Source organism: Mastomys coucha, unplaced genomic scaffold (genome assembly GCF_008632895.1).
Source record: "Mastomys coucha isolate ucsf_1 unplaced genomic scaffold, UCSF_Mcou_1 pScaffold2, whole genome shotgun sequence".
NCBI lineage: Eukaryota > Metazoa > Chordata > Mammalia > Rodentia > Muridae > Mastomys > Mastomys coucha.
This window is the reverse complement of record NW_022196902.1, coordinates 14,497,574-14,511,334: the sequence shown is the minus strand read 5'-3', so window position 1 is coordinate 14,511,334 and position 13,761 is coordinate 14,497,574. Positions and strand designations below refer to the sequence as shown.

Sequence of the window (13,761 nt, the reverse complement as noted above, 5' to 3'; positions counted from 1 at the left end):
ATGGTGAGTCACATGAAACCATGGCTGGACCCCACACTCAACATAAAATGCTCCATTTTCCACAATATTTGAGTTTCTGCCTGCTTTCTTCTCTCTCTTCCCCAGATGCCAATGGTACATAATGGGCACACAATAGATCCTTGCCGCCCCACTAAATCCCACAGCAGGCTGAAAAGCATGCATGCACAGGTTTCCTTGGAGGCCAGCCAGGTGATTATACAGCTTGACCAACTGTGACAGCTTCTCAGATTTAAAGAAACACTAGCAGTTGCCCCTTGAGCTGCCAGACCATTGTGCCCGCCACTTCCTGCACTAGTTCATCCGGGTGCCTTTGATCCCAGCTCATCTTTCAACGGCCAACTCAAGTGCCACCTCCCCTGGAAAGAGCCCCCTGTACGTGCAGTCATCACCCTGCCTGGCTGTGTTCTGCTGGCTCAGTCCAGCCTCTCTGTGCAAAGCCTGCTCTCAGAGGGCCTGCCCCATGAGACGCGCTGGTTCCTGGATCTGCTCATCTTTACTTTTAGGCTGAAAGTTAACTTGGCCACCAAGCTCTGTTCTCCACTCTTCTCTGTTCTCAGCACTAGTCTTTTGTGCCTGGTAAGATTTTTGAGACTGTGACTAGAAATGGCGCTGCAGAATGCCCTTCCTCTGACTTGTTCATCATCTCTTCCCCTCACCTTTATTACTACTGCTAACTTGCAGAACTTTATAATTATATACATGCTTGCTGTCTGAATAGCAAACCATCCACATTTCCAAAACATTTTCAGAGCAATTATTAGCTTGTTACCATCACACCATTGGTTGTAGGGACTATAAAGTCTTGTGTGTATCTGCATTTCCATAAAACCAGCTTTGAGGATGAACTTGTTCTGTGCAACCACCCACTGCCCACACTCACTGTTAATAGTTCCCTCTCAGGGCCCAGCCTTCTGAACTCCACATCACTCTCCAGAGTACCAATTCCCTGGCCCAGCTATACATCATTTACTGTTACTAGAAACTTCTCCATTCTTTCCCTGACTTGTACAGCTCTTCATGTTCCACCATGCCCCACCAATCTACGCCAATCTTCCCTCTCGGCTCCAGGAAATGTTAACATCTCTGAGGGTGTAGCTCAAGCATCTCCACTTCTTCAGAACTTCCTAGCCTTCCCTTCGTCAGTTAGTGTTAACTTTGCATCTGTGGCCTATAATGCCCTGGTGACAGGGTGTGTGTATGTGTGTGTGTGTGTGTGTGTGTGTGTGTGTTTGCGTGCGCGCACGCACATGCAAGGTGTAAGGGCAAGTTGGGTACTTAGGCCAGGAACACTCAGACAGGAAGAGGGTGTGTAGCAATGGACATGCTCAATAAAGTCTCTAGGATGTCTCCTAATGGAGGGCATCTGGCTTAGCCAGAAGACTGCCATATGAGTTCCTGGACGCTAAGCATTCACAAACCTTTAGAGGCTACTTCCCATAGAGAGTTATAGGGTAGAGTTCCCAAGCCCCAAGATGCTGCTTCTTGGCCCTGTGATATGTATGGTGGCCATAGGGTAGTACAAACTGGCTTCTGACTTCTATAAACCTACCTCTTATGTGGACCTCCAACTGTCCTTTTAGTACATGGGGAAAAGACCGAAACCCAACCTCCCTCAACACCCACTATTGCTTGACGTTTCTAGGAAGCATAGGAACGTTGCTTGCTTACTTTTTTAGTCTTCCAATCCCGGGTTGACGTGGTGGTACATTCATCATTATACTTTCTCCAGACAAAGTTCTCCCTACTCTATTGGCCAGAGCATTAGTTACAAACTGGGGGTTGTGTCTCCTTACTTAGCTACATTTGGCTTTGCTGTTACTTATTGTCTTCTTTATGTGTCTGCAGGGGTAACTTCCCTTCTTTCTTCTCCTCCCCTCCATCCCCTCTTATCCCCTTTCTTCTTCCTTCCTCCCACAGCTTTTATCAGGATAAGCTCAGATGTTTTCTTCTTCTAAAATTTCCATAGTCATTGAGCCCTTTTGTAAAAGAAACATTCTTTTACTATATTTGCAGTACTTATTTAGCCGTATCACATCTATGTTAACCACACGTGTCCTTATTCTTCTATCTTTGTGTCACTTTAATAGTTTCTTCTGGCCACCTGCCATATCACAGATTCGGGAAATCAATCTCTTGCATGGCTTTATTTTTTCTGTTCTCTACATATCTCATGATATGCTAATTCAGCTCTCAACAGCTCTGTCTTCACCTCCGCTGGCTTGCCCTCATCAGGTTTGAATGTGGTTAGTCCATGGCTTGAATGTGGTTAGTCCCTTAAATGTTTACATGCTAGAGCATGTTGCCAGCATGGTGAACTCAGGAGGTGGTCATTCCAGTGGGTGGTCCTTAAGTCACAAGGAACATCACCAATGAGATGGAATTCTGATGCTGGTGAGAGGGAATATTAATATTGTAAAGTGAGGCTTTTTTCTTTCTTTTTCTTTTTGTAAGATAGGGTCTCACATAGCCCAGGTTAGCTTTGAACTTAGCATGTAGCTAAAGATAACACTGAACTACTGGATCCTTTTGCTTCCATGTGTCAAATGCTACCCAGCACATGCTGTCACATTCAACGCTGGGGCGAGCTTCAGTGTGAACAAGCTCTTAAACACGCCTGATCCTGACTTTGTGTCTCTTCCTGGCTTTCTGTTTGGAGAGCCTGACTCTGGTTTTGGCTTTCTGGTTTGAGATGAGATCATTGTTTTCCCTCTCACACACACTCCCGACATTATGACTGTTTGATCCTTGCAACTGGCTGGACTAAAGAAGTCCTCAACCATGGACTTCCAGCCTCTGAAAATGTAAGCTAAATAAAGTAAATAAGAAACTCTGCCTGAGGTGTTTAGTTATAACTAAACAACAGCAGCTTAATACAAGCATTCTGTTATTTTCTTTCACAATTCACTGTTTTAAAAATTACTTTGAGAACAGAAGTAGCTTTCTAAAATTTATGTTTCTGATAAAAATGAAAAAAAAAACTCATTCTTTTCTATTGCATTTGGAATGCGCATACTATAACTAGATTTTTTTCTAAGTTTTTTTTTTTATGAGCCAGTTATGACATTTTTGACTACAAGAAGTCCAAGACCTGAAAACCTCTGAAGCTTTACACATGATGGAATTTATTTCAATTTCAAATGTATTCAATGAGCCCGGCAGTGGTGGTGCATGCCTTTAATCCCAGCACTTGGGAGGCGGAGACAGGCAGATTTCTGAGTTCAAGGCCAGCCTGGTCTACAGAGTGAGTTCCAGGACAGCCAGGGCTACACAGAGAAACCCTGTCTCGAAAAACAAAAACAAAACAAACAAATAAACAAAAATCAAATGTATTCAATGAAGATACCTCTGTTGCGTTTGGTGTCTCCAGTGATTCCCTTGGCTTTCCTCTGCCTCCCTCTGCCTTCCTTTCCCTCCTTCTGCCTCCCTCTGTCTCCCTCCCTCTGTCTCCCTCTCTCTGTCTCCCTCCCTCTCCCTCCCTCTCTTTCCCTCCCTCTGCCTCTCTCTGCCTCTCTCTGCCTCCCCTGCCTCCCTCTGTCTCCCTCTCTCTGTCTCCCTCACCCTGACTCCCTCCCTCTCCCTCCCTCTCTTTCCCTCCCTCTGCCTCCTCTGCCTTCCTCTGCTTCCCTCTGTCTCCCTCTCTGTCTCCCTCCCTCTCCCTCCCTCTGCCTTCCTCTGCCTCCCTCCCTCTGTTTCCCTCCCTCCCTCTCTGCCTCTCTCTGCCTACCTCTCCCTCCCTCTGCCTCACCCTGCCTCCTCTGCCTCCCTCTGTCTCCCTCTGTCTCCCTCCACCTCCCTTCCTCTGTTTCCCTCTCTCTGCCTCCCTCCTTCTGCCTCCCTCTGCCTCCCTCTCCCTCCCTCTGCTTCCCTCTGCCTCCCTCCCTCTGTTTCCCTCCCTCTGCTTCCCTCTGCCTTCCTCTTCCCTATCTTAATTAATGCACAGATGTTCTCTCCAGCCCAGACTTGTGGAAATTCCAGCAATTGCCACCCTAAAGAAGCTCAGAAAAATAAGTAATGACAGAACAGTGTGGAAAGAGCTGGGCTGTGGAACAGAACCCTTGACCCTCGGAGAAGACAGCTCTGCGGAGGTGCTCTCCTCTTCCCCTCTGCATCCACCAAATGGAAACACACCCTGGTGCCTTGCCAGAGTCTAACTTGTTACTTGGGTCTTAGACGTTAGTGTAGCATCTTCATTTTATCAGCGTTGCCTCTACTTAACTCACAAACACTTCTGCTTTTCAACACTACTGCCATTTTTGCATGTGTTTCTATGTCAACACAGAGTTTCCAATAGAAGCTTAAGAGGAGTTTAAGAAGCAGAAACCACACAGCCATCCTACCTAGTCACTTCTGATGTTTCTAGATGGAACTTTTTAGTGTGTGGGAGCTGTGGTAAGATATGGATGCTTGAATGTTCTTACTTTTTATAAAGACTTCCCATGAGTGACTATTGAATGGCTTCTTTATTAATTAAAAAATAAAGCAACATACCTTTTGTTTTACAAAATTTCAAATGTGTGGACACGGGGTGCAATTTATTTAACTCACATACATAGAAGTCATTTTCTGTCACTGCATTTTCTAATTAGTAAATATAAAACCACAAAGAAATTATTTGAGGATTTTAAGTCATTTCTTACTTTAAAATGGTTGAAAATTTGCCCTCTTTGGGCTTCATTGTTGCTGATGCATTTGGTTTTTGAGAAGGGGGTCTCAGGTAGCCCAGGTTGGCCTTGAAATTTCTTTGTAGTCAAAGATAGCCTTAAACTCCTGATATTCCTGCCTTTACCTCCCACATGTTGCTGGGCTTTTGAAAGCATACCACCACCTGGCTCCCTTTGTGCTTTGTAAATCCTTAAATAGAGCAACAAGGTGGGAAGAACATAAATAATATTGTAAATCCTATAATGGGGGTAATTTTAGAGAGCACTCTTTATTTAAATTAAGGCCTGGGTGGTTGCATAGGCATTGAGAGAGATGCTCACAGGGAATTCTGCCAGTGGACAGATGGACCAGGGAGAACAAAGGGACAAAAGACTGAGATAGTTCATATGATACGGGCAATAATAAAGAAGGGCTAAAAATACAAGATATAGGAGCAAGAAAAAAAGGCTAGGATATGTTATAAATTCGCAGGGACAAGGACGAGAAGAGAAATCAAGAACACAACTTAGTGAGGGATTGGAAGATTTTAGAAGAGTGAGTTTGCAATAAATTTCCTGTGTTAGATATAACAAGAGACTTTTAAGAATGTGCCTAAATGGACTGGAGAGATGCCTCAGCCATTAAAGGCTAAACTCACAACCAAAGATATAAGAATGTGCCTACCCAAGAGTCTCCAGAGCTCATCAGTGAGTTTCAGAAGAGTGTGTGTGTGCCTGGGATTAGAGAACGAGGAGGGTTACAGCATTCTTACAAGCTGGGTGAGACTGAAGCTCTGCTGTAATGGAAGGGCAAGAAGCCAGGGAAAACAGAAAGCTGCGGCATGAAGAATCAGAAAAGTCACAAGTCCTGCAGAGACTGCTTGCCCGAGTGGTGGGAGCAAAGGTAGGAGACCAGGATGCCTGAGGATGTGACCACAGGGGTTGGATCTAGCTTTACTTTCATACTGAAAGACCAGTGACCTCTGAGAGCCAGTGTGAGGTCACTATAGCGGGATGCTTCCCTGGAGTCCCCCTTTCATGTTACACACTGAACTCCGCTGCAGGCCCTGCTTGCAGCTTCAGGTTTTTCCCTCCTTCCATCCACTGTTCCCATTAAACTGAAACCCCTGCCACTCCCCAAATGTGCTGTCCCCTTTTCTCCAGTTTTCTATCTTCTTATTTTCTCCAGTTAAATGTTATACAAACCTATTGGTCTCAGTTCTCAGTTATACTTTTTAAAATGTATTTATAAACATGTGCGTGAGCATTCATGTGTGCCTGTGCACATATGTGTATACACATGTGCATGTGTGTATATGTATGTATATGTATGCATGTGTATATGTGTGTGTGGTGTGTGTGTATGTGCATCTGAACATGTGTGTATGCACACATGTTATTTTGTGTGTGTTAATGCATATGTGTGTATAGGCCAGACTTGACATGGAGTATCTTCTGTCATTGTTCACTACCTGGCTTTGTGAGGTATGATTCCCATTCTGATTTGGAGCTCTGGACCAGGGCCTTGGACCTCATCATTTTTTAAATAATTATTTAAGAGTGTAAATAGACCCCATGCAACACCTATAAAGCATCCAATATACAGTCCCTCCTACTAAAGACAGACAGACAGTCCCTCCTTCAAAAGAAAGGAAGGAAGGAAGAAAGAGTTCTTCCTACTTAAAAAAAATTTTAAGAAAATTAAAAAACAAAGTAGACAAGGAAATCTATACAGCATGTCGCAGAGCTAAGTACTAAGGACAAATATATTGAGAGACCATCTGTATATCTAACATCAGAAGCCCAAGAGGAGCACTGTAACCTTCCAGGCATCCACAGGTGATCAACATGACTGCATGACTATAGTCACTTAGATGCCTTTTCTTCCAGATGCAGGCAGGGGTGCTGTGCTAGATTCTTTCTCACCCTGCATCATACACTGTCTCTCACACAGTAGCTGTTCCATACATCTCTGAATATAAATTCTCTTTTGTTGACTCCAATAAGCTTTTCTTCAGTCATCTTGTGCGTTGAGCAATCACGTGTAGTCCTGGCTTGTACACAGATGGACAAGACTTATCTTGATGCTCAGCACCTCTGTGACCCGAGTGAGCACTGAGCTCCCTAGGACTCCACTGCTGATCCTGGCTCTATGTACAGCATATCTGATATGGATGCTAGAAGACAGAGAGGAGCACAATCCTCACCTATTATGAATTTTACAGAACTTTGCAAGTACTGCCAGTCAGCTTGGACCTTTGACAGGTTAAAAAAAATGTGTGTGTGTGTGTGTGTGTGTGTGTGTGTGTGTGTGTGTCATTTATGAAATTGTAATAGCTTTTGTGCCTGTGTGTGCGTGTGCATGTGTATGTGTCTGCGTGTGTAGAGGAGTGCTTGGAGACACAACCAGAAGACAAACCCAAATATCACCCTCAGGAATGCCCTTTGAGACAGGGTCTCATTGGCCTGGACAGTTGGCAAACCCCAAGGATCCCCTGCCTCCCCAGCTCTGGGATTACAAGTGCCTGGCATTTTTACATGGATGCCGGGAATTTAGGCCAGGTCCTTGTATCCTCAGCCAAGGAACTTATAATTTCATTTTTTTTTTTGATTAAAAAAAAAGTTACCATGAAACTAAGGGAATTTGATAAAAAAGGAATACAATTGAGTCCTGAAATGAGTTTATTCCTAAACTCTAGATTTGGCAGGTCAGGAAGTTGAAAGAGTGCTAGTTGTATGATTGGTGGAGATCTCTGCTGCCACCTATCCCCCCTCTAACATGGAGTAGATGCTTGGCTTCTCCCTGCCAGGTACTTGGGACTGAGAAGCGAAGGCTCTGTCTGAAATCAGAGCCCCTGATTAGCTAGTGGCTACACTTGGATAAAATCAGCAAGATTTATACTTTCTGTTCCTCTCTGACCTCAGTCAAAGGATTAAATAACCCTTACTCACCTCATAGCGCTGGGAGAGTGGATGAGCCAAAGACTGGCTGTTTGATGAAAGCAAGTGCATGTGAGCATGCTGTTTCTGACCCTGTATGTGAGACAGGGTTAATCTTACTCCAGTGGGTCATTGTGAGACAAGAAGGGATGTTGTCTCTGAAGCATTTGGTCCATGATACTCATTTCATGGAAGCCTTTAATCTGAACTGATGTAAAATCGCCATAATATGAAAATGGAACCATTCTGGCATTTGGTAGGCTCTGAAGCTGTTCTCAAAACCAACCAACCAACCAAAACTAACAAACAAACAAAATAACTACAGGCTTCAACTCTATAGAACTCTTCCAGGCCTGAGACAGGGAAACCAAGGGAATAGATTTCTGGACCTCCGAGCCTGGCAAGAGCATCAGATCTTCTCTAAGGTAAGGAACCTATACCTGACGGAGCCTGGAGATTCAATCAATAACTTACAACAAATACAGGGAGGGAAGGAGAGTGCTGAAGCGAGTCACCAACTGCAGACAGTCAAACACACACTATAGGAAACTATAGGGAAAAACCATTTTATTTATTCAACAACTAACCAGAGCGAGAGAGAGAGAGAAAGAGAGAGAGAGAGAGAGAGAGAGAGAGAGAGAGCACACAGGAGACAGTTGGCACAAAAATGTATGAACATTACATGGGTTTTCACTGAAGTAAGGCAAACTTACAAAACTATCAAAAAGAAAAGTAAAACCTGGAAAGAGCTTCTTCTATGACAGCAGGAAATAAAATGGTGCCTCATGTCTAGCGTGCGTTTTCATAAACTTGTGAATTCCCTTGTTTTAAAACCCACAACCCTGGATAATGGACTTGCATCATGAAAAGCATTCTTTCTATGATTCTTGCCTTGTGGGTTTCTACAGTCTAGTCCCACTGGAAATCAAATATTTTATTAGCGTGGGAATGCTCTCTCACCTGCAAGTTAATCCTAATTACAACTCCCCTAACCCCCAGTACCTGAAAGTCTTACACATCTGAAGCTAAGATGCTATTTCAAGCAGGCTTCCAAAGCAGCTTGCCTCATAGCTCTCAATTCCAAGGTCCATAAAAGTATGGAGATGTTGTGTATGGTTAGGTGGACACTGCCTGCAGCCCAGGGCAATGTTAATAGATGACGTACAGGCTCCTCAAGAAACACCTGCTTCCAAGGGGATCACAGCTGATGTGTGAAGTCAAATTGCACTTGTTCATTAACGGGAAGAAATCCTATCCATCCAATAAAGGACTGTATTCTTCCCCTAATACTTGAATAGAGTTTTATAAAATAAGTCATTGTTCAAGTGTAATGGAGCCTGCTGGTGTTAGAATGCTAAGTTGTTTCCATTTTACTATATTTGAACAAGGTACATAAATAATTAGTATATCACAGAGACATGGCCATTCAGCAAAAATGCAGATGGACATGCTCTAACATAGAAGGGAAAATGATGGCAGAGACAATGCAAACCCAAAGAAATGGACATAGCTCATAGAAATGTATGATTTACGGTACAGCTCATTTGATTCCATTTCAGCTGAGAAGTATTTTGAGAGCATTTGATGTCTGGGCCTGAAACTGAAATTGGATATTTTTTTGAAGGACTAACAAGATGAGAGAGCATTTGTCCTCATTTGGAATTCTGCAGAGTCCTTGGGGAAGAGTGGAGAAGCTGTACAACTCTCCCTTTTTCACCCCCCCCCCAAAATCTTGATGTTCCTTAAGCCATTTAGTTACTTGCTCTTTTGGGAAAGACTATTCATGGGGAAACTGACATAGGGTGTTCCCTCTGTGCCCCCTCAGATCTGAACTGATGGAGGGCTGTGTGGCTCTCAGAAGTTTTTAATGATGATGAGGCTAAATAGAACTTGGGTTCCTCTTACTAAGCAAATGCTCCCTATGAACTCCTCTTTCCTGGGACACTTTAAATTTAAAACCTCACAAATCTAAATCTGCAGTAAGATCAGCGGGCTCCTCTGCAGTTATGTATACCACAGGATTTGCTCAGGCTATTCTGTGATACCCTGGGCTCTACTTCCACCCTCCAGGCAAAGAGAACGGCCATTAAGAAGTGTCCAATGGAAAATTCATAATGAGTATTCTCCCAGGCTCACCTTAAGAGTCCTGTCAGTTACCAACAAGCACACTCCTGGAATCTGCTGCTTCAGCTACTGTGGCAAGTCTGGCAGAGAGGAGGGCAATGTTGGAAATATTTAACACCTGGGATGGGGCACTGGCCTATCAGAAAGGACCCTGGTCATAAAAGCCAGTTCCAGCATGCAGGTGTATGTCAGCGAAGGCTCAGCCGCACAGGTGGGCCCCAGGGCTTGTCGGCTGGCTGTTCCAGTGCCAGGTATGGCTATGTGTGCCAGCTCCCTGCCATAGCAGGAGTGCCTGATGTTCCTGCTCCTGTGGCAGCTCCTGTAGCTCTGGTTGGTCCAGGATCTGTGGCAAAGGGACAACCTGTTTGCTTTTTCTCTGGGTGACAGTGGTCTGCTCTTCGTATGTGTGCCTTGGTAGTGGAACAAATCCAGCATCCCCTTCCTAGGAGTTCCCTAGCAACCATTTTCTCAAGCCTCGCATCTAAGCAGAGTCCCAAGTCAGAAACTCTGGCATGATTTCCAAGTGCAATTAAATGTCTAGTATCAAAGAGATGCTGACTAGACATGAAGGGAGACGTTTACTTTAAAACCATCTTACTACCATACAGAAGTCTCTAGTGCTTTACAAAGCTGTTAGTTCCTTGCTGTCAGCCATCCCTTTGTTAAATACATGGTTTTAAGAGTCAGTAATTTTGTCACTTAAAAAAATTATTACATTTATTTATATGTAGTGTGTGTACTTCTGGGCATTCAGTATTTTTGCTCAAGATAATAGGCCTGTTGTTAACAATCTTTTTTAAATCAAATCGCTATCTTCTGACCAGGCTGGTCGACCTGACTTTCCCTTCCCTGGGAATGGGTCTGTTCCCCATGAGTTTCTTCCATGAAGAGTCCCCCTGTGGGCAGGCCAAGAAAGTCAGACTGGCTACATTCAGAGGTTCCAGGTTAGGCTAAGCCTGAGGGGACACTCAGGGGGTCTTGTTTACCTGTGCGGATTACAGTCTTTACAGCTCTGCAATCTCTAAGAACACCTCCTTAGGGTATTCTGATTAGTGGAAGTATTTTGAAGTCCCAGGCTTTGATGTCTTCAGAGGGGGATCAACAGCAGACCTTCCAGAAGGCTCTGAGAGTCCACTTTTGAACTCATACAACGACTACTGCTCTTGGCATCTAACCTTTTTAGGTAGAAGAGAGAGGAAAAAAACCAGTGGGGATGAGGCAGAGGAGCTTCCAGAACTCTCTGGCAGGAATTTGGATGTCAGAATGAGGAAAGTGTGGGAGCTGAGGATGAAGGAGCAGGTCTTAGCTCTCCTAGCCAGGGAATCTCCAAAGTCAGTGCCACACCAGCCTCTGGCAAGCAACTACCACCCTTCCTCCTCCATGCCCCCATCACCCTGTGAAAGACAGACTAACTTTGTAGCCTCTGCCTTCACCTAGACGGAGCATCAGCTCTAAGCTTCAGGATTTGAGACTGAACATGACCCTCCTTCAGAAGGTCAATTAGAATGTGTCCGCAGACTCTGTAAATTTTACTATCAACATATCCACTTTGAGTCATAGCTTCCTGGAAAAACAATGATGTTCACTATCTTCCATTCACTGGGACAAAGTGCCCTTCCTAATGAAGGAGTCAACCAAGAAAGATTTGCCAGAAAACGCTTTCCCCGTGTGCAAGAGTTTGGAGTGAAGATGGGATGAGCTGAGAGCTTTCTGTCAATCTTTTTGTTGTTTTGCTTTTTCAGTATCTCACATGCTTTAATTAATCACCTCAGCTTGGGATATATAACTTATTTCCCTTTTCTCTTGATATTTTTTCCACCTAGTAATATAGAAAAACTCTAAATACAGAAATATGCTGATAATCATGAAGCATATTTTAAGTACTCTGAATTTCCTGATTTAAAGAAATTATGTAAGTTTGAAATACAAAGAGGCTAAAAGGTGCTTGGCAAATATTGTTTCAATAAGCATCAACATCTTGATTTAAATGAACTAAAATATAATCCCAATATTAGAGAAGGAGACATAAATGACTTCCTAAAACTATATAGCAAGGCTGTATACAGTGATAAGCAGTAGCCCTTTTACATTGACTTCTGCATAAATATTCAAGACAGATGACCATATCTACACATTACCTTCCATGAGGATAATTGTAAGTGTGTGCAGTATAAGATATGAAGGTACACTGTGTTTTCAAAATTACCTTAGAGGTGTGTGTATGTGTGTGTGTAGATGGGCTCACTATGTCATCCCGGTTGGCCCAAATCCTCCTGCCTCCTCCTCCTGTATACTCACATTACAGGTAGGTGGTAAAAATTAGTCAACTCTTTATGGTTGTTGCAAAAGCCATTCTGGGCAGTTACTGTTCTTGGTCTCTGTGACACTGTGACACAAACACACCATTTAATTAATCCTTAGTTTGCCAGCACCACCTCAGTGCTCTGCAGCTCATTTTCTCAGGAATGTGTAGATAAAACCTTTCCAACTTCAATCTGAGCCCCCCCCCCTTGCCTGCTCTTAACAGAACTTAAAGTCAGCTGAAAGGCCCCTGGGGAAAGAGAGAGGTCAAAGATGGCCCCAGGTGTCCATCCCCGAACAGACGAAGGCAGGAGAGACCAGGCTAAACTCCTATCCCTGGAGGAAGGCATTCCTGAGGTGGGACCACTTCACCTTCACATGAGGCTTAGTGGATTCCGTGCCCAAATCATAAACATCCTTGTGTAGACACATTCCCAGATGAAAGGCAGTGAGTGACTTCTGTGTAGCCAAGCATTGGTGACTATTTGTAACATTCCACTAGGCAGCTTGGGAATGATTGAAGCATGTGGAGCTGATGAAAAAGTATTAACCATAGGAAGAAGAGGGTTATTTGTATTTGGTTTGTCAAAACACAATATAGTTGATTGTGTCTATACCCTTGCAATAGTTTATAGTCCCTTGCAAAACAGATGAATAGAAAGAGGCACCAAGAAACAAACAAACTAGCAGAGAAACAAAAAAAAAAGTGGAGAATTGTAAATGTGGAAGCAAAGACAAGCATCTAGGTGAAGCACAGATAACACAGTAAAAACTACTAAGTTCTCTTTGGGTAGGAAAAAGTATTCAATGAACCTCATTTTGAAAGGCAAGGTTCCAGGAAAGCAGGGACAAGCAGAGGAGCAGTGTAGGGGCACCGAATAACTCACAACGTCCACTTGTTCCATACCGTCCATTATAACAAAAATGTGTGCTCACAACTGAGGCTCTGATCCACCTTTCCAAGAGAGAAGAATGTGTACATTGCGTTAAGTAAAGCAAATTGATGTAGCCCATCGTTGCAGCAGCTCCTGTTTCAACACATAAAGTCCCAAGGAGACTTCGGTCCCCGCGTGTAGGGCTCTGGGTTACTCCGCGTCGCACCGAACCCTGCATTCCCGTTTCCACGCACCCGGCACGCTCCCGGGCTGCGCGCGCACACGCACTCCCACGCACACGCACAGTCCGAAGGGGCTCGCGGAGACGACTGTCCCCTCTAGCGGTCACCCGAGCCAGCCCGGCCGTCTCACTTTACCTCCCGCGCAGGCAGGATGCCGGCCGCCGCTGGCTCCACAGCTGCTTTCGGTCTCCGCCTCTCTCCCCTTCTGGTTCAGCAGATTGGGGCCCTCTGTGTTTTCAACAGGTACCATGGTCACCGTAGGACTTACAGCTTCTCACTCGCCACCGAACCACCTCGACCTACCGCGCTTACAGTAGTGGTCACTGTCTCCATGGACAGCATGCTAAAGAAGAGTGGGAGGGGTTGGGGGGGGCGACCTTCGGGCAAAGCCAGTGTGATTTGTAACCAACTTTGTTTCTATTTCCGAAGGCTTTGCCCTTTTCGGTGACACAGACTGTTGCTATTCCAAGCAGCCTATCACAGGCAGGGGGAGGGCCATGTCTCCAGGATTGTTTTGCCTTTAGATGCGAGTTGGAAGCAAGAGGTTAAAAAGACTTGGGACTCAAAGGCAGTGTTTGGCCACCGGCTAGGGCTAGCTCTTGTGTTCCCGCAATTTGA

At 44.5% G+C, this 13,761-nt stretch overlaps 1 protein-coding gene across 3 annotated transcripts in view; it reads right to left on the bottom strand.

Annotated features, from left to right (window-relative positions):
• The window catches only part of Slc2a12 (solute carrier family 2 member 12), a 56,781-nt gene extending 43,223 nt beyond the window's left edge, over positions 1–13,558 (bottom strand). For 2 of the 3 annotated variants that reach the window (XM_031380577.1, XM_031380578.1), the window contains exon 1: positions 13,279–13,558. In XM_031380577.1, coding sequence (XP_031236437.1) covers positions 13,279–13,393 — 115 coding nt within the window. In that variant the 5' untranslated portion in view covers positions 13,394–13,558. Of the gene's footprint in view, positions 1–9,737; positions 9,803–13,278 lie in introns of those variants that run through there. The other variant, XM_031380579.1, reaches the window with a different exon arrangement.
• Between the last annotated feature and the right edge of the window lie 203 nt (positions 13,559–13,761).